Source organism: Melospiza georgiana, chromosome 2 (assembly GCF_028018845.1).
Source record: "Melospiza georgiana isolate bMelGeo1 chromosome 2, bMelGeo1.pri, whole genome shotgun sequence".
Lineage (NCBI taxonomy): Eukaryota > Metazoa > Chordata > Aves > Passeriformes > Passerellidae > Melospiza > Melospiza georgiana.
The window spans coordinates 52,927,128-52,950,049 of NC_080431.1; the positions used below are offsets into that span (position 1 = coordinate 52,927,128).

Here is a 22,922-nt window from a genome sequence, read left to right on the forward strand (position 1 = left end):
CCCATCCGTCGAAGTGTTCAGGGGCCAGGTTGGATGGGGCTCTGAGCAATGTGGTCTACTGGAAGGTGTTCTTGCCCATGGCAGAGGGTTGGAACCAGATGATCTTTAAGCTCCTTCCAACCCAAACCATTCTATTACTGTCTTTACTATGTCTGGAAATAATTTCTAGGCTCATATGTTTGACCTTCAGTGGGGTCAATGTGAAGCTGATAAGCCTGTAGGGCCTGAGATCCTCCTGAACTGACACTTGTTCTCTTTCCAGCCCTCATGAACTTTCTCCAATAGTCTTGTGCCTTCACAGATAGTCAGAACAATGCAGTACGCTGGATAGACAGCTTGGGGAATGCAGCATTCCAGTGCACACTTCTGCCTTTGACAAAACAATGAGCCCAAAGAGCCTGTATTTATTCCTCAACATTTTTCAAACACCAAAGATCTGCTAGGACTGCTTGACTGTCATTCTGAGTAATGACTGCACCACATGACTTGGATTAGCAGTCACAGGAACAAGGGGAAACACGAGGGACACCCGGTTGTGACACAGAGGACCGGAGTGTTGGCAGCAGGGACAGCAGCTCCCCTTGGTGCAGGGCTAATCAAACCACCCCCTCTCCTGAGCTTTCAGTGCAAGGACTGCAACATCAACATGCAAAATCAGTGCAAAAGCCCTCACTGACCAAGGAGTCACACAGATAAGAAATGCACACACCACTTGTTTCCCTTACTCTCCCGGGAGCAGCTGTGTTGTAGCACAAAGGATTTTGCTCAGAGGCAAGCCTCAATTGCCTAAGCTGCACCTCCACAAATGAGTAGTCCTCATTTTTTTCTTCCCTCTCTCCACTCTTCTAGCTCAGTAGGTGAGATGGGTTTAAAACAAACAAAAACCAGCAAAGCCCAAGGGAACTGAATTTAAACTAGACGCCTACAACTACATTTTCAGTAGCTAAGTTATAAAAGAAGAAAGATAAAAAATAAAATTTCAGAAGTGTGAAGGTTGTCACTGGAATATTTTTATCTAAAATGAGTCACAAAGACTGAGCAGTAGGATTCTTTTTTTCTTAATAACACTGCAAAAAAACCTTTAAGAAACTACCACCCCAAATCAAGACAATTAGAAAGCAAAAAGCTACACAAAGCACTGGCTCCAGCAGCATGCCGGAAACAACAGGCTCTTCTTACAGACACAGAGAGGTATTTTATTCAAGCGAACAAAACCCACCTCTGCTAATCCAGAGCAGATAAAACTGCAGGGACCAGAAAAGCCTGCATGCATTTGAGAGTACCAGAGAAGGTCATTATGGCAGCTTCCCTATACAAAGGCTGAATCCAAAGTACTAAGAAAGCACAATCTTGATGAGCAGGAAGGGGTCTGTGAAGTGTGAACATGGTCTGGAAGAGCACAAAAACAGAAGTGGGGGAAGAGGAAAGGACAGAGACCTCCTACCATTGACCAAGACTGCAATTCAGGGTTTGACATCACTGCAGTGTCTGTCGCCACATAGCTGCTATATGAGTTGGCAGAAATGGCTTGTTATGAGAAAAATGGCAGTTCTTCATGTATGCAACAAGTCCTCGGTTAAAACTTCTGGTTTATGCCATGTACAGATCCCCCTATAAAGAAACCTACTTCTCTCTATCTATATGAAACAGACTAAAAAAAATTTCTGACAAAGGTTTTGGTTTTGTGTGAAAGTTTAATATTATTAAGTCATAGTGACAACTATATTGTATAAAGAATTCTTGGTAAAAGTTTTGTCTTTTTAAACACAAGGTCAAAGAGTACAGTCAAAGAAAGCTCTGCCATCACCTTGATAGGACACAGGGTTGTTTAAAGTGCAATTTAATAGCAAATTTAAGACATCCATTTCTCTTCCTGCAGCTGTTACTTATGCTTTCAACAGCACTGGTACTACTCCACTGTGAAAGCAGGTTCTGCTCGAGTGCCAGATCTCTGTGGCTGAGTGTTCTTCGTTGGTATTTTCATTGCAGTAAAACTGTAAGAGCCAGAGGCAAGTCAGTGAGATTGAGATGGCTCGTGAGATCATCATGGGAAGAATGAATCATCTGCCTTGGAAATATAAATGTTTATGATCACTGCTTCTATTCTGCACATATATCCTTGAGACACACAACTTTCACAAGGGTGTTGGTATTTATATAATTCCATAAATTTAGACAGTGCATTACAAACACAATGTGCAGTTGTAGTTATAAATAGAGGAGCAGCAGGATAGAATTTTCAACTAGCTCTTGTTTCCTACACTCCACAAATGAGATGTGTGGCACAAATTAAGGAACTAAAGGAAAGAAAATATAGCTATTAGGCAATAAAAATACCCCATGTGAGTCTCCCTATTTCAGGTGGTGAAATGGAAGGCTAGACTTCTACCAAAGAAAAAGAAAATAAGCCAGTCCCTGAGAGTTAATGGCAACATTTAACCATGACTAAAAGACAAAGCGCAGGTTCTGAAATGGAGGTTTTGAGAACAGATGATTTTTGTGGTGTGTTTTCCATGTCAATGTGACAAACTAACACCTGCCCCTAATAAGAAGCATTCTAACAAACAAATGCAGAATATAATCAAAAGACTAAATTTGTTTCTAAACCTTGGCTGATGCGTCTTTTTTAGTGCACACAACACTATGGACATATGCACAAACCCATGAAGAAAACCAATCTCTGGGTGCTGTAGGAGCATTGTAACAATGTATCAAGGCATTCTTCCAGAAGGCCAACCAATAAATTCCCAATGTATACGCAAAAGGTAACCAGTAACTCTTGGTAAGCTTTCTAACCTTTGATAATGACATTGAGGGTTTGCTTCAGGAGTTAATTTGTCAGGCAATAACTGTAACACAAGTTAAAGCTCAATACTGGGTACCTGAGCTCAACCAGCAACCCAGCACTGATGCAAGCAGTTATAGTATGTCTTAGTATGTCTTTTTTTTTTTAATAAATAAAACCTTCACCCTCATTTCCATGCCTCTGCTCAATTAGCAACTTAATTCAGGGAGGAAGAGGCTCCTGGTGGAAGCAGTACTTTTTGAGACAGGTCAGTATATCTTCCATATTTTACACTGGCTATATTTATATTGGATATATCTTGTAAAACCTGAAGTGAAACAATGTGTGCACTGAATTGCCATTTTGAAAGTACACTGAAATACTTCTGGACACTCAAGGTACTCCACACACACAGGACCATGACTTCACATGAAGAAAATCCATCCTACTTGGCTCTGGGGATGGACTCACACACGTTTCATAAGAAGGTAAGAGACTCAGAACTCTGAAGCTCTAGAGCAGGGATCTGCATCTACTCTAGGGAAGGTCATACTCTGTGTCACTGCTGCCTTTGTGCCATGTGGATATGGAATTACTCAACATGTTTTCCAAGGAAATGGCCACATAGGGCAGAACAGATTAGGAAAGTGGTTTTAACAGCTCTCAGTATGTACTTCAACGATATTTTATTACACTGATGTCTTTCAAAAAGCATCAATTGAGTAGAAAATGTGAGCCTTTACTGTCCATAAGAGACATCCTCTATGGTGCCCCTTCACAGTGAATTGATGGGGTTTCCCACGTGTCCTCATCTGCCAACTGAGCCATCTGTGAAGTCTGATCCACAGGTTCCTTCTCACCCTGGGCTATTAATAATGCATCTTCTTGTCCTCCTTCTAACTGAAGGTCAGAGCTACAAGAACAACTAGATTCATCAGGTTTTTCCACAGAAGGCTCTGCTGTAGGTGTAGGGGACTGTACAGTTTCTGCTTCAGCCTGTGGTTCTGTTTTAAGATGAAGTCCAAACATGTTATTTCTGATGAGGTATCGAACACACTGCAAAATCACATTCCTCTCGTGCCGGATGTCCTGGGCCAGTAACTGGAAATTAAAAAAAAGAGAAGATGATGCACATTTCCCTCTATTGCTCTGTAGCTGATACAAGCATAGCAACATATACTGATCTACTCAGTGATTTCCAACATCTTTCAAATTAAACAGTTGGGTCCCTCACGCAGGCCCTGGACACATGGGGCTGGAGACTGCCATACCAGAGAATGATGTTCTCAAACCACAGACTGTGATACCAGGCCATGCACTCCAGTACATCAGGGTACCAGGTCTATTATCACTTTTCACACTTTCTAAGTTATACCATATCTGCAATTTCATTTCCCATGCACTTTTAATTTAAACCCCTTATGAGTAAAAGATAAATACAAGGAAAGGGCATCTTTCATCAGGTACCAGACCATAGATTTAAACAGCAGTAACTGGTCTGGGCTATAATACATACACCAACCTAATTCTAGTAGCTTAATCAATGTGCTAGAGGACTTCCTCATTGACTTCAACCTTATTAAGGTTCACTTTGGTAGTAGGAAAAAGAAACCTATCAGCCAGAGAGCCAAATGAACCTTTTTCAATGCGAGTGTCAGCAGAACTAGTAGTATGAACAAACAAAATCTGAGCCAAGAGGCTAAATTTGTAACTACCTGATCAGTTGCAGTAGAGCTGTATGACACACTGCAGATTTGGCTAAGCTTGGCTAGTAATGTCACCAAGAAGCTTTTTTTGTTGTTACAAGTTTAAACAGTGGTTTAACCAGACACTTTTAAGCCTGAGTATTTTTACTTAGATCAGTTGCTAAGAGGTGTTACAAGCAGCTGACATCTAAAATGAGCCTTCAGGAATCTTCCATATGAACTAGGAGATGTACTTCAGGGCAAACAAGGGACAGAGTGATGTTCTCTTTGTTTGACTGGGAGAAACTGGTGAATTCCCAAACGGCCAAATTAGGGCCCAGCAGGGCGGCAGAAATTACCCTATCAAAGACTGTATCTTTGTAGTTGATTTTTTAATGCAGGGATGGGTATCAGTGGAGTGACAGTACACAAGCTTTTGATTTTGTCAGCACAGAGAATGACTAAATACACATTAGTGTTTGCATGTCCACAATAAACATGTTTTTGTAGTGCCCAAGCTCACTGCCAAATGACTGCTAAGAGATACCTGCAGCTATTCTCCTACCTCACTTTTCGTTTTTTTTTAAAGCATCATTGATACAACAACCTTTTTTTAGCATTCTAAAGCAGTTTTTGGATCCATTTTGTAAAATTTCAACCTCACTCCCTCTCAAGGTTTTTGCACACTAACCATTTTTAATGACAGTGGAAGCCTACCAACAAACCTCAGGCCCTCCTCTGTGATTCACAGCCACAGTACACATTCTTTAAAAACAACTCTGAGCAATTTGAAAAGGTAAAAAACCTCACTAAAATGCAATTTTAGTGGAAATGGACTACACTGGCAAGCTTCAACACAGGTTTGCCATGTACTGCCAGCTTCTCTCAGTATGTGGGACTTCATCTGACTTTCTTCCAGAGACATCACTGCTTTGATCACCAAAAGTTTTGAAGAGCAAGTGAGAAAGGCAACTGCATGCCTAGGGAGCTACACAAGGGACAAACACTTCCTTTTCAGTCACTAGGAACTTAGTCTTTTTAGCACAGAGTACCATTGCTGCCAAGAATTTTCTCCCACAAAGGATTTCTCCCACATCAGCAGCTTGGGTTGTACCTTATCAGGTATCTCTTGCTGAAACATCCTGTGCTATTTCAGAGCTCTGATGTCAGTGACACTCTGCTTTCTCCTGTCTTTTGCCCACTGCAAGTTCTCCCTTGATGGAGGAGCTTTATGCCATTTATAGAATCACAAGAGTAGTACTGCTTTTGAGTAATAAATACAATAAAAAGCTCCAAGGTTTTGTCAGAGCTTTCTAAAGAAAGACACCAAGCTTTGTGGCCAAATGGGTTGCTCTGCACTACTACTGGGAATACCTTGGACTTACCCCAACAAACCTCCTTCTACCCGTCTGAGACACCAACCTGCTGCTCTTCAGGGTGCTGTCCCTTCCTCAGATTGATCAAAACATGCCCAGAGAAGAAGCCCTGCTGCAAACAGGTTGCAGCTAAACACCACTCTGTATTTTAAGCCACGAACACACTTCCCAACTAGATTTCTTTGCACGTGCAAGAAGTACTGTACGGTCTTCTAGCAGAGGAAGGTGGCTGAACAGCAAAGCTGGGAGCAAAAAGATCAGATCGTGGCTGCTGGGATTACATCCAAACCTACTGGATACTGTGGGAGGGGAAGGGAAGGGAAGGGAAGGGAAGGGAAGGGAAGGGAAGGGAAGGGAAGGGAAGGGAAGGGAAGGGAAGGGAAGGGAAGGGAAGGGAAGGGAAGGGAAGGGAAGGGAAGGGAAGGGAAGGGAAGGGAAGGGAAGGGAAGGGAAGGGAAGGGAAGGGAAGGGAAGGGAAGGGAAGGGAAGGGAAGGGAAGGGAAGGGAAGGGAAGGGAAGGGAAGGGAAGGGAAGGGAAGGGAAGGGTTTGTTCCTTGTGCAGCTCATTTCAGACACGTGATTCATTGTCATCTCTTGCTTACCAAAGTGGGTTGTTACCTGAATGCATGCCAGGGTATTTCTATTTGTCTATTAAAGCATCTTCACCTCCTCCAAGTGAAACGCTCCCTTTACTATTCTTAAGCCAGGCCCTGTGCTAACAGACTGCTCTAACTTCCCGCAGGGAAGAGGAGAAACATTCCCAAAGGTTCCACTCTTGCACAGGAGGCATTATCTTAGCCTCTTACCATTTCCAGCAGAGTTGGACGGCGCTTGGGAAGGCGAGGCAATGTTTTCCTGCCCCGCTTATCAGGCCCTCTGGGGGGACGTGCGTTCGAATTCGAGCTCCTTAACGCCGCGCCTGCGCACTCTGGGCGGCTCTGATTTGGTTTCCGACTCTGAGGAGCAGGAGTAGTTTGAGGCGTATTTCTGAGCACAGCCTGGTTTCTCTCAGCTTTTGTTGCAGTCTTGACAGGGATTTCTTAAAGAAAAAGAACACACTTTCATCTCAAACTTAAAAGCCTCTTCAACGCGCTCATATCCCCATGCACTGGCAGTTCGTTAGTACTATTCTTGCTCACACAACCTGATGTGAAGATATTCAAGGTTTACTTGGAGGAAGGGAGGGTTTTGTTTGGCTTGGGTTTTCTTTCTAAATACAAAGAATAATCTCTAAATATTCACAGAAAGGAAAACAAGGTATTTCGATTCTACAGCACAAAAAGAAAAATAAAAGGAATAACACCTGATTGAGGTTTTCAAACTTCTGCCTTCTTATCACTTAAGAAGTACCATGCTTCACATTATAGATTGCTGCAAATTAGGCTGCTGAGAAAATCATCATACAGTTAGGGCAGAGGATGCCCAAGTTCAATCACTGTCTGCTAGATGCTCTCTAACTTTCGGTAGGCCACCCAGTGCAAGTAGGGCTTAGTAAATATTCGCAAAAACAAGCAGCAGCAGCAATCCCTCACCATCCACTGATGGATACACTCAGAGAAGCACAAAATACAAGTAACAGAGTTCAGGTCCTATTGCAACACCCAGCAGCCTTCTATGGAAAAAGCCCTTAAGGATGTGGAAATTAGTTCATGGAGTGACAATAACAGCTTTTTCCTGGCACTATTCAAACATGATTTGAAGCAAGACTGGAAACAGGTTCCTTATTTTCCCCCAACTAGGGGAGAAAAGACTTGGGAAATTTGACCACACACAACTTAATCAAAGACATTTTATGCCTCCTCTCTCGACCCAGGACGTCCTACTGAGGAAAGGACAGCAAAAAAAGCCACAGTTCTGCTTGCAGTCCCCATCACTGCAGTGTGACACAGGGCAGAAGGGGAGAGGAGAAGGGCAGAAGTTGTTTCCACACACCTTCGGGCTCACTGTCGGATGCGCTGCCATAGTTGACCGACAGCGAGCTAAGGGCAGAGGTCACCTGCCTGGGGACAACTGTCGTTGCCAGCCTTCCATCCTCCTCAGCTGCCTCATCCTTGTCAGATTCTGCAGGGAAAGAAAAGGCAAGAGGGATTTTTCCCAACAATCCTGCCAACAGCCAGCCTTGCTGCCAAATCCCCATCTCAGCACCACACACACCTGGGCACCATTGCGCAATGGTGCCGTGGACTGATAGAAAACCCCCCAAAAACTTTCCTGAAGCTCAGCAGAAAGGTGAGCTTTCTGCTCCCTCCTCTGCATACCAAATAGAATTATAAGTCTTGTTATTGAGTGTAGGTAAAGAGAGAGAGAGGATTTCATAATACGTTTTGAAGTCTTGCTGGATTTAGTTCTGAGATGGAGGAGAAGGATTTAGAAGCCAATCAGGGGAAATTAAAAAAAAAGGAGAATCAAAAAGATGCACCTATTCAGTAAAATCATAGATTTGGGCTGTATATTTTTTTTAAATTCTACTTAGTTATATTGTGTGTGTTATTATTCGTTCTGGCTATCTTTCTCAATTGTATAAAAAGTTGCAACTAGCTTTAATATTGTTTAATTAAGGGCGACCACATTCCTTTTCTACCTACTATAAGAGAGGTCACTAGCTGTACTTTGGCATAATTAGACCTTTTATCATTAAGTAAAACACAAATGCTGCAGGGAAATATAGAGATATTTAAGCATACTTAAGTTTCCCAACACGCAAAGATTAATGGAGTAAACAAATTGCATAGGGATGCTGAGTTCTTGTTCTCACTAATTGAAGATTATGTTTTCAAGAGGAAAAACTCAGCATCAGACATCTTTCCAGGGAATCTATTCTACCCTTGTTGCTAAAAATAGCCAAAGTCAGCTTACATGCCATATTCTAGGAGTACTGCTGACTATATTATAAATAGTTAGATGTGAAGAATTTATATTGCTGCCAGCATGAGGAAACAAGACGTGCTCACAAAAAAAAAGCCCAACAAAAAACCAAACTCAGAAAAACTAAGCAGGAATACTTCAAAGAACACACACATATGGAGAATATCAAGAGTAATAATACAGCAAAGAACAGAACTAAAAGTAAAATACTGACATTTTAAGTAATTCACTTAACTCATACAAGGAAATCCATTTGTTTTCACTTTCTAAATACTGTTGCTTTCAAAACCACAAAGGGATATTTAACAGTCTTTAAAAATAATTTGGCTGTTCAAGTATTTCATCTTCTTCTGGTTTTATAAGTATTTTCTTATCTCTTTTATGTTAATTTAGCAACCTAGGTTGGTGCTGCGTGGCCTTTAGACTATTGTACAATATTTACATCCGAACATGTAACGCTGCACAAAACTTCATGTCAGACTTCCAAAATGGTGACTAGCAAGCACAAAGTTTCAGCATCTAAACTTAAAACAATCATTTAAATAAAACTTCTCTAAGTTCCTTCATCTTACCGACATCACCATTTGCCAGAAGACCAAGAGGGTCCACGTCTTTCTCATATGCTTGGCCTGTCAAAGCATTTTGTTTTTCATGCTCCTTTTCACATGTGCTGTTTTCTGGTCCATTGGCTTCATTTTGAGTTTTAGGTCCATGACAATCGCCACCATTTTTTCTAAATTTCTTCCAGAATGGACGCCATTGTCTTCTCCTGTGTCTTCGTTGATGCCCAAGAGCTTCTCCATTTTCTGGAGGTTTCCACATCCCCTTCATTTTGCTGGAGAATAGAAACAGAAAGCTCATACAGATGATAAGCTATGAGAATAAAAACAACTGATGTAACCAAATGGCTCAGGCCCTTGTTTAAGGTTCAGCAACACAGAATGATGCCAGGACTTACACCAGCTCAGCTAACACGAGGTGACAGACCATAAAATCAGTCACACCTCATCTCAGGCAGGGCAATGGGACAAAGCAGGAACTGAATGAACAGTTTGAATCTCATGACTTCTAGTTTTCAGTTTTCAACAAGGCCAAGGGTACATGGGCTAAGAAAGCTCCTCGATAACCGGCAGTGTGAGGACAGGGCGTTCTCATTTCAGATAACAAAGTCAACAAATCTTCACTTAAGCATTAAAGCCATTCAAAACAGAGGCAACATGAAGTTATAAGGAAAGCATCTACTATAAACATTCTTTCACTGCTGTAGTCCCTTTTTTCCAGTTACAGCTCTGAGAAGCATCTTGCCGCACCAAATCCATTCAGCCATCTGACACCATCAGCTGCAATGACTACCTACTCCCGCCTCCAACCAACATGCCATTCATCTTTCCCATTCCAAGGAAAAGGAATAAAAGAAATGTCCATCAGAATAATGCATTTTTTAGGACTTGAAACAAAAGAACAAGTCCTGAAATACAGGAAGAGCACAGCATGCTGGTTCCACTTATCTTTCACAGCTTCATTATCTTCCAGGTTTGTCCTATAAACACATGTTATAGGAAGATACCTGGAAAGCTTAAACTCTGGTTGAATTCTATAGATATAAGAATCAATGTCACCAAGAGAGAAAAGCAAATATAGAAGGGACAGCTGAAGCTTTCTGAAAATATTTATTTCCAAGCAACAGAAACTTAATTCAGGAAAACAGGACTGTAACTAATCATCAGTACATTATAACAACAAAAATTACACAAGATCTCCTGTCCTTAATGAGCCCCATGGTTTGTTCTGATCAGCCCTCCCTGCCTCAGCCTCACCTTCAGCACAGCTGATGTCCTATTATCCCTCATGTGGGATGCTGTGTTCATGTCTGGCATTGCTAAAATCTTGCAGCAAGGTTAATATTTTTTGACAAAGGACTTTTGTTTGTCTTCATTCTGAGGTCTAAACAAGTCATTTAGTAACCCATTCTTCTTGAGTTACAAGAATCAGCGTATAACTACACTTTATTCACCTCTTGCACCTATGCAATCTTTCTAGGTCTCCATCACACAGCCCTTTCAAGCCACCCACTACTTTGTTCAGAAATGTTCCTGCTACCAGCATTCCTCTCTTCCATGCTTTTCTGGATTTATCAAGTCCTTCTTTAGAGGAGAACAAGGCCAGTCATAGCACACAAAATTACTTTATATCACAGCAAAACATATTTAATTTCATTCTCCAGTCACTTCATGACAGTGTCTAACACTGATTGCTCATCCCTGATGGCATCACCCACCACAGTGTTCCTGTGGTACAAGTGGCAAGCCACTGCCTTCCTGTGCATCAGTCCCTCACCCACAAAAGGCTAATATTATCTCCTATGATTCAACTCCAACAAGAGAGAAAACTGCATTTCTGAATTTGTCCAACCATACTCTAAATTCAGCATGTTGTACAACCTAGAAGACATCGAGCAAATACGGGGTTAATTAAAGCTGTTGTCCTTGACCAAGGGTTACAACCAATCATCTAAATTCTTTGGGGCCTCAAACACCCAGAAAGAAACCTCAAGGTCAAAAACATGTCCCAGCAAACACCAGCCTGGTATCTGCCTTCTGCCATTCCCTTGTGGAAGACATCCTGCCCTTCACTCTCCATGCAGAGGGCATGGAGAGCTGTGCACTATTACTCAGGTGTTGTGAGACACCAGACAGGCTTCCAAAGTGGTCCTTCTGCATCTCTGATCTCACACACAGGGATGCTGAGACTTAGGAGTTGCAAAGCACTTCAGACAACCACAAATGAAAAGCACCATGGAAGTGTTAAGCATCTAATCCTTTCTAAGTCTTCCTTAGCCATTTGCTTTAATAGTACAGCTTGCAGGGAACGAGCTGTATTCTACTTTTTCCTCACACATCAGTAAATTTGCCAGATAAGCACCAATTGCAGAATCTTTACTGCTGATATATAAAGCAGAAATGACAGATTATGGACAGCTCACCAAGCGTAGAGTGCTAAGGGGAGGGAGAAAAGAAGAAGAAGAGATTTCTAGAATGAACTAGAATAAAAAGTTGTTACATAGAAGTGACGAACCTGCAATTTTGAGGGCTTTTTTTCCCAAACACTTTTCCAGATACAAACCTCCTAACAAATGTAACAGCATGGAATTGCTGATGGACATTTAAGGCTACTCGATGCATCTGACTCACAGCTACAAAAGTTAGCAAATAAAACCACAGTTTGTTACTGTGACAAAGAAATGTCATAATATATATGTTCTATATACAATATATATGTTTGCAGCCTGAGTTTCAATGCCCAGGTTTGGTTCCTTGGGTGTAAAGCACTCCTGCAACTTTATATCCTTTAAAGGAAGTTTTACTTCACTCTTTTATAAACCTTTCCTTTCAGGCATGAAAGGCAACTGGTTGAGTGGGGGCAGGCAAGTGGATCTTCTGAAGAACATGCTGCAACAAGGTAATTTGCACTGTTCACATTTAATAAATTACACTAACTTCTTATTCTGCACTAACTCAACCATTTTTCCATGGTGCAAGTTAGCAAGTTTTGGTTTGTTTGCTGTCATCCCCTACACAAAAAGCTAGGCAAACCCCAGCTGCACTTCCATGTGGCAGAAAATGGCATTTAGCAAGAGCCCCTTAGGACTGAGTCTGCTCCTGCCTTCCAGCTCAGTCATTCCAGTTTAATCAAATAGTATTTTAGGAGTGTGGCTCATTTTAACAACTTTTTTTAAAAACCAATCTTCCCACAGGTCATAAAGCAGAGCTAATGAAGTTAGCTGGTTCCACCTAACAATGAAATTGAGAGAGAAGAACAAAACCATGCTGGAAAATAATTTATAAGGCAGTGAACAGATAAAAATCCAAGACGAGTAAGCACTAGCTCAGAACAACGGTAGCAGATAGGTTTAACTTTATTTTCATATGGTTTTCATTATAACTTAAGTAGTGCTGCTTCTTTTTACTGCCCTCCATCATCTTTATCTTCTTCCCCTCTTCACTTGACTACTGATTTATCATCAGAAAGGAGAGAGAGTAAGAACAAAATCTCTGTTGGCCATTTTCAGATAATAAAAAATTAAATCATGTGGAATCATTCTGTTGCATGACTCTTGCCCCCATTACTACTTCTTCAGAGACCAAGGTTATGCTGATCTAATGAATGGCCACTAGAAAGTGGTATTCTCAAACAAGCCAGAGTACCAGATTTTTCATGTACTTATTGTTTCGTTTAACTGAAGTGAACTTTGGAGCACTATGAAGTAAACAAAAGAATATTACATCAGCAGTTTGTCAAATGGCCTGTCCTCTCTTAAAGGGCAGCCAGATTCTGCATACAGTGGAAGCAGCAAGTGCTGGGAGACCACAGTAAGAAAGCATACATTTGAATTCAGTGGGAGGAAAGCAACAAGCTTGCTTCAAAACACTTACCCAAACTGCTGGGTAGTCAGCACTTCTCCTCTTTCCTCCTTCTGTGTCTGCATTTCCTTCTTCCTTTCAATGTTTGCCAAAGTAGGAAAATTTCTAGAAGAAAAAAAAGTAGTTTCACTGGCTCTTATAGGATTCACTGTAGTTTCTCAATTCCCCCTTTACCAAATCAGTTTTCTCTATAAACATTACAGATTTTTTAAATTTTTCAATGAAGTTCAACAGACTGTTTCTTTCTTATAAAAGCATTAGTGAGGAAAAGAAACCTGAGTGCATTTAGGCTTACATATCCAGATGCAATGAACAAAACAAAACAAAAATTAAAAATATCCCATTAGCATTCTTAGATTTACCAAACCACCAAGCAAGGTACAGACAAATAGTTGGGTTATAGTCATGGACCCTCTCTTTGCCCCAACACATTACAGCATGATTTAGTCCTCCTACATTATTTCTATGGAGCTTCAATTGGATTATTTGAATGACATGCCTTTAGCAAACTAACTGCTGAGTTCTTCTAAACTTAAAAAAAAGGCTATATGAACAGCTTCTGGGTGCACAAGATTCCTTTAATGTGACAAGAAAAAGCACACAAGTTCCTTCTTGAGCAACATTTAGCATTGTGCTCGCACACTGACCTCAACTTCACCAGAATTACTGCCCCTTTTTAATTCCACGTTCAAGAAAAATTGCCAGATCATGCAGATGAAAAGAAACCTACTGTTACAACCATCTCCCAACCCATCCCATCTCTTCCATTCCCCACCTCCCTTAACATCCTCCCCTCCAGACAAATGTCTCACTGGTTCTAACACGCAGAGCCTGGGCAGCAGGCTTTTTACCATCAAGGCCCAAAAATGGCTGCACTACTTGCTCTGCAAACATTAGTTAGCTAAATGCCAGAGCTTTGAGATAAAAGCGGTAAATGAGAAACACATGCACATGCTCCCCCAGCTTCTGTATAGAAACACAAAGAATAAATATTTGATGTCTATTAAAATGGAGTAAAGAGAAACACAGAACAGCTTCTCACTAAAAATAGCTATCAAAAAGACATGGATCTTTCTTTAAATATTTAATCTTATCACATGCATTTCCCCCATACTACAGCATGAATGCTAAGTGTCACATCGATTCAAGACAGCGTCAACCACGTACCAAGGGAAAAAGAGAAGCTTTTTCTACAAGACAAACCTAAACACACTACAGAACTAGTCCTCTTTAAGAGGATTTGAACATGAGCTGTCAAGATGTATTTTCTTTGGATTTCTCCCAGAAATCTGCCATATAGCTCAAGTGAGCACAGGGATGTGATGTTTTACCTCTGCTCCTCCCTGTTAGTTAGATTTGTTCATCCATGTTACAACACTCCCAGCACACAGCAAATGTGCAATGAACTCTTTAATCTCAAAAGCTTTGCATTGACAAAGACCCCCGTGCACCACAGTTTTAGGAGAAGGTGCTTTCCTTCAAAACACAAAGGCTCCCAGGAGGACAGCAAGCCATAAAACAAGTAGCTATGCTCAAAACATCCTCAAGCTTACTGTAGAGATTGCAGGGGGGGAGGGTGTTTTAAATATAAGGGAAGACCCTAAATACTAGAGCAAAGGAGTCTTCAAATGCTCCAGCACTTATGCTGATTAAGGACATATTCAGACATGCTCTCTCAACACGATTTGAGACATGAATGCCTCCCACCTTCATTCCTGTGAGTTTCCACTCCCTCCACGAGCCACCGTAATGGACTGCACCAAGGCTTTCAGTTCCATTTAACTGCCAAGGCTGACAGATTTCTCCTCAACCAGCCTTCCAGCTGACACAGGCAGTAACTGACAGCTGGCGAGAGCTCAAGTCACAAGTCCCAGTATGCCTGCAGAAGCACAGCTGAAGGCATCTGTAGTGGCTGTGTTTATCTTTTCCATCTCTTCTCAAACGTTAAATGGCAATTTACTCACTGCCTTTACCTCATGCCTTTACTGACTGAGCCCCTCCACATAAAAGGCCATATGCTCAAATCCCAAGAGCTGACTTGGGTTTGCACCCTTCTAAGATGGCAAGCCCTTCACCTCTCCTAAGAAAATGATGTTCCTAAAATGTTACCTTCAAACACCGCTGAAGTAGAAGCACCCCAGCACTTATGCCTTGCAAACAACTTGTCAGAGCTTGAATACAAAGAGCTTCATCCATCCCCACAGGGCTTTACAAACCTAAGGAACTTATTGTAAAAGGGAGAGTTAAACCAGGATGTGGTGGTCTGGCACAGCAGACTTCATGAAGCCAGTACAGCCTGAGAAGGCAGCCCTCTTTCATAGCAGCTGCAGTTCCCAACAGTACACACTTCTACAATCCAAAACCTTTCAAAATAAATTGATAGCATCAGAAAAGTGATTTTTATGTTAAGATGAGTATATTAAATATATCCCAACTAAGTGAGACATGCAGGTAAAGGATACCCTAAAGCTTCTAGAGACAGGGAACAGCAACACCGAGCCTAATCAATAACACATGTATCTTAGGGAATGGATTTTTTTTTTTTTTGATAAATGAACACACTGGCCAGAGCCATGCATTTTTTTTATAGGCCAGCATACTTTATCTTGCTCTCATAAACATTGGAGTAAAGCAGCTCTTAGCAAGCAGTGAAGAAACAGAGCTTTGCCAACATCTAACAGAAAAGAGACCTGTTTCTGTAGCAGTTTATACAACAAATTCCTGAGTCAAGGGCTACACAAGTTCATCATTTTATTAGGAACAGCACTGTGAGCAAAATGCCTCAAAAATTTCTTGAGCTGTTCTTAATTGCATATGCACAGCCAACAGCAAAGGAGACACGGATAGCCCAAAGGGAATAAAAATGACCCAAGAGAGCTGATAAAACCTTGGCTTAACTTTCCCACACCTAATTTAACCATATGTTAGCTGAGGCAGTTTCATTGCTGATCTATTCCAGCAGATCGGAGTAAACTTTATTGCATCTATGTTTACCTTGATCTGTTGGACACATCCCTTCTACTTTGCTTTGTCTCCTCTACTTTTACCAGGTTACAAGAAATTATTTTCCATATTACATACTTCACTACTATGAACACAACACCAGGGAGGATTCCAAACTACTCTAGGATTATCATTATGCAACGAGAAAACCACAAATTAATTACAAGTGGTGTGATTAACAGTACTGAACTTCAAGCACAAAGCACATGCTCAGCCTGTGAGATGTACTGCAAGGAAATACAACAGACAATTCCTATCTGAACAAACCAATGCCAAGAAAATAAAGAAAGTGGGGCAGAAAGGGAAGAATTTACAAGCAACACAGAAACTCAAGAAAATCCCTCAATGTTATATTAGGAGCTAAGCAAAAGTAAATTCAATGATTCGCTTTAACACTAAAACAGCCTTGCCACATTCTTGCTAATAACCATTGCTCAAGAAATGTTGGTGAGAAACAGATGGGCTGGCAGGACCCAGATCTCACTTGTGGAGTAGGGAAGACAGCAATACCTCATTCTGACACATTAAGGAAATGCATTGCAGATAATTCTCTTTAAGCTCATGTTAAAGAAAAAATATGCTGAAGACAGCACATTTCTCAACACTTGGAAGGGACAGGACAAATCAAAACAAGAAAAGTTGATGTCAGACTTCACAACCATCTGTCTGCAAAACACAGGGAAACCCTGAGATCCCATGGAACTTCATCTCTATTGCTCTTTACTTAATTAGATTTCTTGGCTCAGCAGGTTCAACAGGAAAACAGCATTCCAATCCAGCATGCTTCATCCAGAGATAGTCCTTACCAGCTCTCCTCCTCCTCCTTCCTCTATGACAGTAAGGCTACACTTTAAACACAAGCTCTTTCTTGAAGATTTTAAGCAGGATACACAATTGAGCAACACAGCAGCTAATTAAGAAGAAAAATCTCAACTCTGCAAGTAATTATTTATAACGGCTGAAAGAACAAGCAAGACAGGATGCAGCATGGAAACACACATATTAAATCATGGCAACCTAATTAGGAACAAACTATTAATGACCTAAAAAGATTCATTCTTAGCTCTGATTGGAGCTTCTAGAATGAAAAAGGTTTTTTCCTGTCACTGTAAACCAAAACTGCTTAATAGCTCAGACTCCCTCTGGTGTCCCTCTTTTCTGTACAATGCAGTGTTTACTGTGACTCAACAACAGACCTTCAGTACTAAAGTGATGCTTTGCTGGTGACCCAATTAATGCTGCACAAAAGTTCCAGCTGGCTTTCTCTCTCTGCCTGCCTCCCATGCCCCCCCCCCTTTTTTTTTAATTAAAGAAAGAAGGATGCTCATAGAGCTTCCTCGCTGTACAAAGAGTAACAAAAGCCACCCAGGTAGTCATTCTACACCCATCCATCACGGCTAAATACGATGCCCAAGAAGGCTTGAAGTACCAAGATAATGCACTACTCCATCTAGTGGCCTTGGCTCAGACAGTCCTAATCCCATTCTGCCTTTTCTGGTTGGTGCCTGTGACCACACGACTTTATGTCTCCTGGTGTTACTGGGCTGCAGTGAGCAAAGGCTTTCAGCAATGCTGCATTGCAGCCAAATCATATTCACCTTTAAAACCAACATCAGATCCTTCAGAAGCTCAGCAAAACCATCCCAGGCAGAGCATCACCCTTACAATTAAGTGTAGATAAAGGCTGCTGTGATTTGCAGCACCCACTCCCCACACAAACAATATCCATAATTTTACATTCAATTCCCACTACCCCAATGCTCTAGCAGAGCACATACTGACACATACACCTTAAACATCATTTCAACACTTAAACCTCAGCCTCAGCTACTAGACAGAAACTCTCCTGAACACTTCCCAAAACAGAGAAGTGTATGAAAAGTTGGAAATGAGTAGTAAAGCCTCTCTCAGAGACTGCATACGAGTATGGATCTTCTTCCTTGGAGTTACCATTAGAAAATTAGGTCACCAAAAACAACCACAACAGCAATATGTAGACTGAAAGCAAATAAAAACCAAGCCCTCAAGCATCTTTTGAATAAAAGGAAACCTTGGAAGGAGAACTAATATAGCACCAAAATTTGCCTAATCTAACACCAAACTTATATTTGCAGAGATCACAACCAATTTCTGTCTGGTTAATGATGGCATTTTAAAAAAGGGAGAAAATCTCTTGTTTCTCGATCAAAAAAGCTTTTCGTTTTTCTTTTAAGAACCTATGGATTATTTTCATTTGTAAAAAATGAACAGCAGGTGCAACAGTTGACTGCTGTGATGTGCTGACATAGTGGTAAGATTTCCTTTTGCCTTTGAGAAATTTGCAGAAAAAGCTGAAACCATGTCCAAAGAAAAATTAAAGCCTCCAAGAATGAAATTACATGGGGAGAAATTTTGCTTCTCCATACAGGAAAAAAATGGATGGGAGGCAGTTAAAAATTCTACAATAAATTCTATTCATTTTTCTTTTTCAATAAAAACAGTGTAAAGATGTATTAAGGGAAGTGAAGTTCAAAGCAAGAACATGTTAAACTGTCTTCTGACATGGATGCAAGGCAGATACATCAGTAGGATTCCATCAGACCACTGGGTTTTATTTTCACTAAAAAAACCCCATGTGACTAGTACACTGCCCTAGCTCATCACCACTGATCTCAAAATTAAATTTATATCACTTCCTATTCTGCATACAGGGCTCTTGCTCGTGGAAACAAAACTCTTGCACTGATCACTTACAAGACTATATTCTAAATTATCAATAGAAGTGAGAAAAGCCTGCAGCATCTTTCTCCTGCTGGGAAAGTGTGGATTTTAACCCATTGAACTCTGAAGGAAAAAAAACAAATCTGGGAGATAAATACTTCAATCCTGGTCAAGATAAAAGCTACACCCTGTTGTATCACAGGATAAGAAAAAGTGAGAAATACTGCTTATACGAGAATTTTACCTTGCACCCTGCATACAATGTAAGTTAGACTACCCGAGAACAGTATCATTCACAGTTTTTGTTCTCTTTCATTAAAAAAGCATCAAGCCCTTAAAGAATTAGGAAAACTCCCTGTTGTGGTCTACTGGGACAACTTAGCTGAGGAAGTGTGTACATAGTATTACAGTTGTAGTCAGTAGTCCCAGATTTTTAAGCTATTAAAAACCACCACACAAACACTTCTGACCTAAAATGTGACCTGTAGTGAGGCTAAAAGGAATGAGACATTCACCTAACCTGGGATACCACATCAAGCATCTGGGAAAGCTGCTTCCTTCTCAGCTGATACCTTGCCTTCTATTATAATCTTTTAAGTTATTATAATCTCTGCAGCTCACACTCTCCTGGCTCATGCATCCTGACACAGATCACTGCTGCAGGAATTTCCCAGGGTCAACGTAACAGCAGAAACAGCAAGTTATGTGCTGCTCCTGCCCTTCAGCTGTCATCTCCTGCTCACATAGGGAAAATACAGCAAAACAAATCCATAGGCCACAAGTCTTACCTTTTTCTTTCTTCTCTCCATCTAGCAATCTCTTCTGGACTATCTAATTTTATTCTTTTTGCACCAGGTGCATGTGCCTAAGGAAAAAGTATTTTACAGGCGCTTAAAAGGGGAAGGAAAAAACCCACAAATTAAAAAATAAAACATCATTATGTCAGGCATAGTGGTATCACACTCTTTTCACCTCCAAAACTGGTGTGAGTGTACACAGAGATGATAAAATGAATCCATTAAGAAAACCCCATAGTATTTAACAAATTTTCATCCACGATATTGTCTTGAAACACATACTCCTCAGAGATGATACATTTTCTTTCCAAATGAATGAAGGGAAACCACTGAAGAATGAGAGAAGGGGCCACGGTAAAGATGGCACAGACTCCTATTTTGGGCCCAGAGGGTTACCTACATTCTTCCAGTGTATCTGAACGATCTTCTCATGGGCACTGAAAGTGCAACCTTCTTCTGAGCACTGCAAGATAAGAGGGAGAACTTAAAACACACCAATTTACACAAATTATAAACAAGCTTTTGAGCACACTTCAAATAAACTCAGTGCCAGTTGAATGTACAGTTTGTTGCACAGGCTATTTAAGTTACCCTGTTTGCCAACAAAGGTGATTGTAAAAACAGCAAACAAAGAAAATGTACTTTTAAATTTCATCTGGTTTTATAATAACCAGTGTAGGCAATGTATCTGATAACTGAAGAGAAAGTGAAGTTTACCTAAGATAAAAATTTGCAAGACTCTTCAATTTCAAATTTTGGTACTTGCAAATTTTGATAATTTTCAATAAAGGAAATTTTTTAAATGTTTCCACACACAAAAACTGCACATGCTATAAGGGTGTCAATTAATTAATTCCTATGACTTAGTAATACTTCACAAGAAAAGCAGTTTAAAAGGCTTCAGTAATAAAACCAAAAATACAGCTGAAGCCTCTCCAACATACAGCATTCATACCCCACTAATACTTGACAAAGCTCTGGAATCTTATCCCTATGTCTACTGTTCAAAGAGTGACTACAGCTGTTTGTCAGGCACAAAGGAAAAAAATCAAAGTGTGAATAAAAGAAGCCAAACTCATTAACCTGCTTATGCTGTGAAATGTGTTCATCATACTTCTCCTGGTTTTTATAGCCACGGTCACAGGTATCACAGTAATGAGAGAAAACTGGCTCTTTTTTCTTTTTGGTCTGAAAAAAAAAAAAAGAAGAAGAAATCTCAGGATTGCAGTTACAAGATATTCCTGTGTTTAGTTGGTCATGAAACACTATTATTATTTTTGTTAATCAAGCAGTTATGTTTCAAAGGTTTCAAAGACAAGGTAACATAACACAGAAGTTAAGTTCCCATTACTTATCTTCTAAACAAAGCACCCTGCACTCAGCTCTTCCCATTACCACGTTTTAATCAATTATTGCTTCTGCAAACACACCAGTTGGCTGGCACGGACTTGCAGAGGGCTCTGAGATTTAGGCTAAAGCCCCATGTTCTTCTCTACCAAGACAGACCATGACTGCTCTCCCATGAAGGCACAAGTTCAGAGGGCAGCACAGACCCTGCCTTCTCCCACTACACACGTCAGTGCCATCTGGCTGCCTGCTCTTGACCTTGTAACAGAGCACTACTTGAGGCAGTTGAGCATCACCACAGCAAGGTGACATAAACCTGTGTAACAATTTGGTTGACATGTATCTTTCAAGAGTTACAGACTGTCACATGTTTGCTCTCTTCTAAGGGCAAGCAGGTCAGACAGGAGAATGGGATCTCTTACAGTGCCTTGGGACAAGTTCCATCAGACTGACACCATCACAAAATGGTTTGGGTGGGAAGGAACATTCCAAGATCATCTGGTTCCAATCCACCACCATGGGCAGGGACAGTCTATGACTAGATCAGATCAGGCTGCTCAAAGCCCCATTCAATCTGGCCTTCAACACTTCCAGAAACAGGCTAGTCACAGCTCCTCTGGGCAATGTGTGCCAATATCCCATCCCCTTCACAGTAAAAGTCTTCCTTATGTCGAATCTAAATCTACTCTGCTTCAGTTTAAAACCATTACTCCTTGCTCTACCACTACAGGCTGTACTATGAAGTCTGTTCCCATCTTTCTCCTAAGTTCTCTTAAAGTACTGAAATCATGATGCAGGGTTCTACCTAAAGCCTTCTCTTCTCCAGGATGAACAACCCCATCTCCCTCAGCCTTCACCTCCACCCCCTAATCATTTTCATGGCCTTTCCCTGGCCAACACACACATGTCCCTCTTGCGCTGGGGACCCCACTCCATACCTTTGGCTTGTTATTTTCTTCTGGGCAATGTTTACTAAACGCAGGCGCTTGCTTGCCCTGCCGTTTCTGGGAGAAATTACCATTTCCACCTTCAGAACAGAGAGAAAAAAAAAAAAAAATGAGCCATTCACAGATACACGTGGCAAAACACCCCCCCCCCCCTCCGCCTACCTCAGTGGGCAACAGAGGAGGATTTAGGGAAGAGATAAGAGAGGGGCTGCATGACCAACGTGCTTGGAGGAGAGTCCTGCAGCCCCTGCCTGCCGATGGGTTGGGATCGGACGGGATGGGAAGGAGCCCACGGCCCAAGGGACGGCCCCTGCCCCTGCCCCTCACCAGGGTGCGGGCCCCGCGCTCCGTAGGCCGGCGGGAACCAGGCGCCCGGCGAGCTGTAGCCATGAGGGGGAAGGAAGCTCTCGGACTGCGGGTAGCCCTGAGCCGGCGGGTAGCCCTCGGCGGGCTGCGGGTAGCCCTCGGGCTGCGAGAAGTTCTGGGCAGGCTGAGAGTAGCTCTCGGCGGGAGGGATGCTCTGGGCGGGATCCGAGTAGCTCTCGGCGGGTTGCGAGTAGGACTCGGCGGGCTGGGAGTAGCTCTTGGGCTGCGAGTAGGTGTCGGCGGACGCGTAGGGGCTGTCGGGCGGCGGGTAGCGGCCGGGCGGCGGGTAGGGCACGGGAGCAGCCCAGAAGCTCGCGTCCCAGGAGGGCGGCGGGCAGAAGAATGGTGGGGGCATGCCCGGCGGAGGCAGCCCCGGCGGAGGCGGCGGGTACCAGGCGAAGGGGTTCATGTCGGGCCCGGAGAGGCCGCCCGGCTGTGCAGACCCCGCTCCGCGACGCTCCCGCACCACCACGTGGGGCCCTCCGGTGGCGGCCGCTGAACGCGTCACGTCCGGGCTGAGGAAGGCGAGCCCTCCCTCCCTCCTTCCCGGCGGCCGTGGCGTCATCCGGGAGCGCCGCAGGGGCGGGAGCAGGGGAGCGGAGCGGGACGGGGAGCGCGGCCGGGCTGCCC

At 42.2% G+C, this 22,922-nt stretch overlaps 1 protein-coding gene across 1 annotated transcript; it reads right to left on the reverse strand.

The window, feature by feature from the left end:
• Positions 1-1,674: 1,674 nt before the first annotated feature.
• NUFIP1 (nuclear FMR1 interacting protein 1) lies at positions 1,675-22,857 on the reverse strand. Its single transcript, XM_058018964.1, is given in 13 exon segments — positions 1,675-3,886; positions 6,653-6,885; positions 7,779-7,907; positions 9,284-9,546; positions 13,145-13,237; positions 19,624-19,700; positions 20,033-20,095; positions 20,716-20,820; positions 21,918-22,006; positions 22,254-22,725; positions 22,728-22,774; positions 22,777-22,828; positions 22,831-22,857. Coding segments are annotated over 13 exon segments (1,989 nt in total). The 3' UTR covers positions 1,675-3,547.
• Between the last annotated feature and the right edge of the window lie 65 nt (positions 22,858-22,922).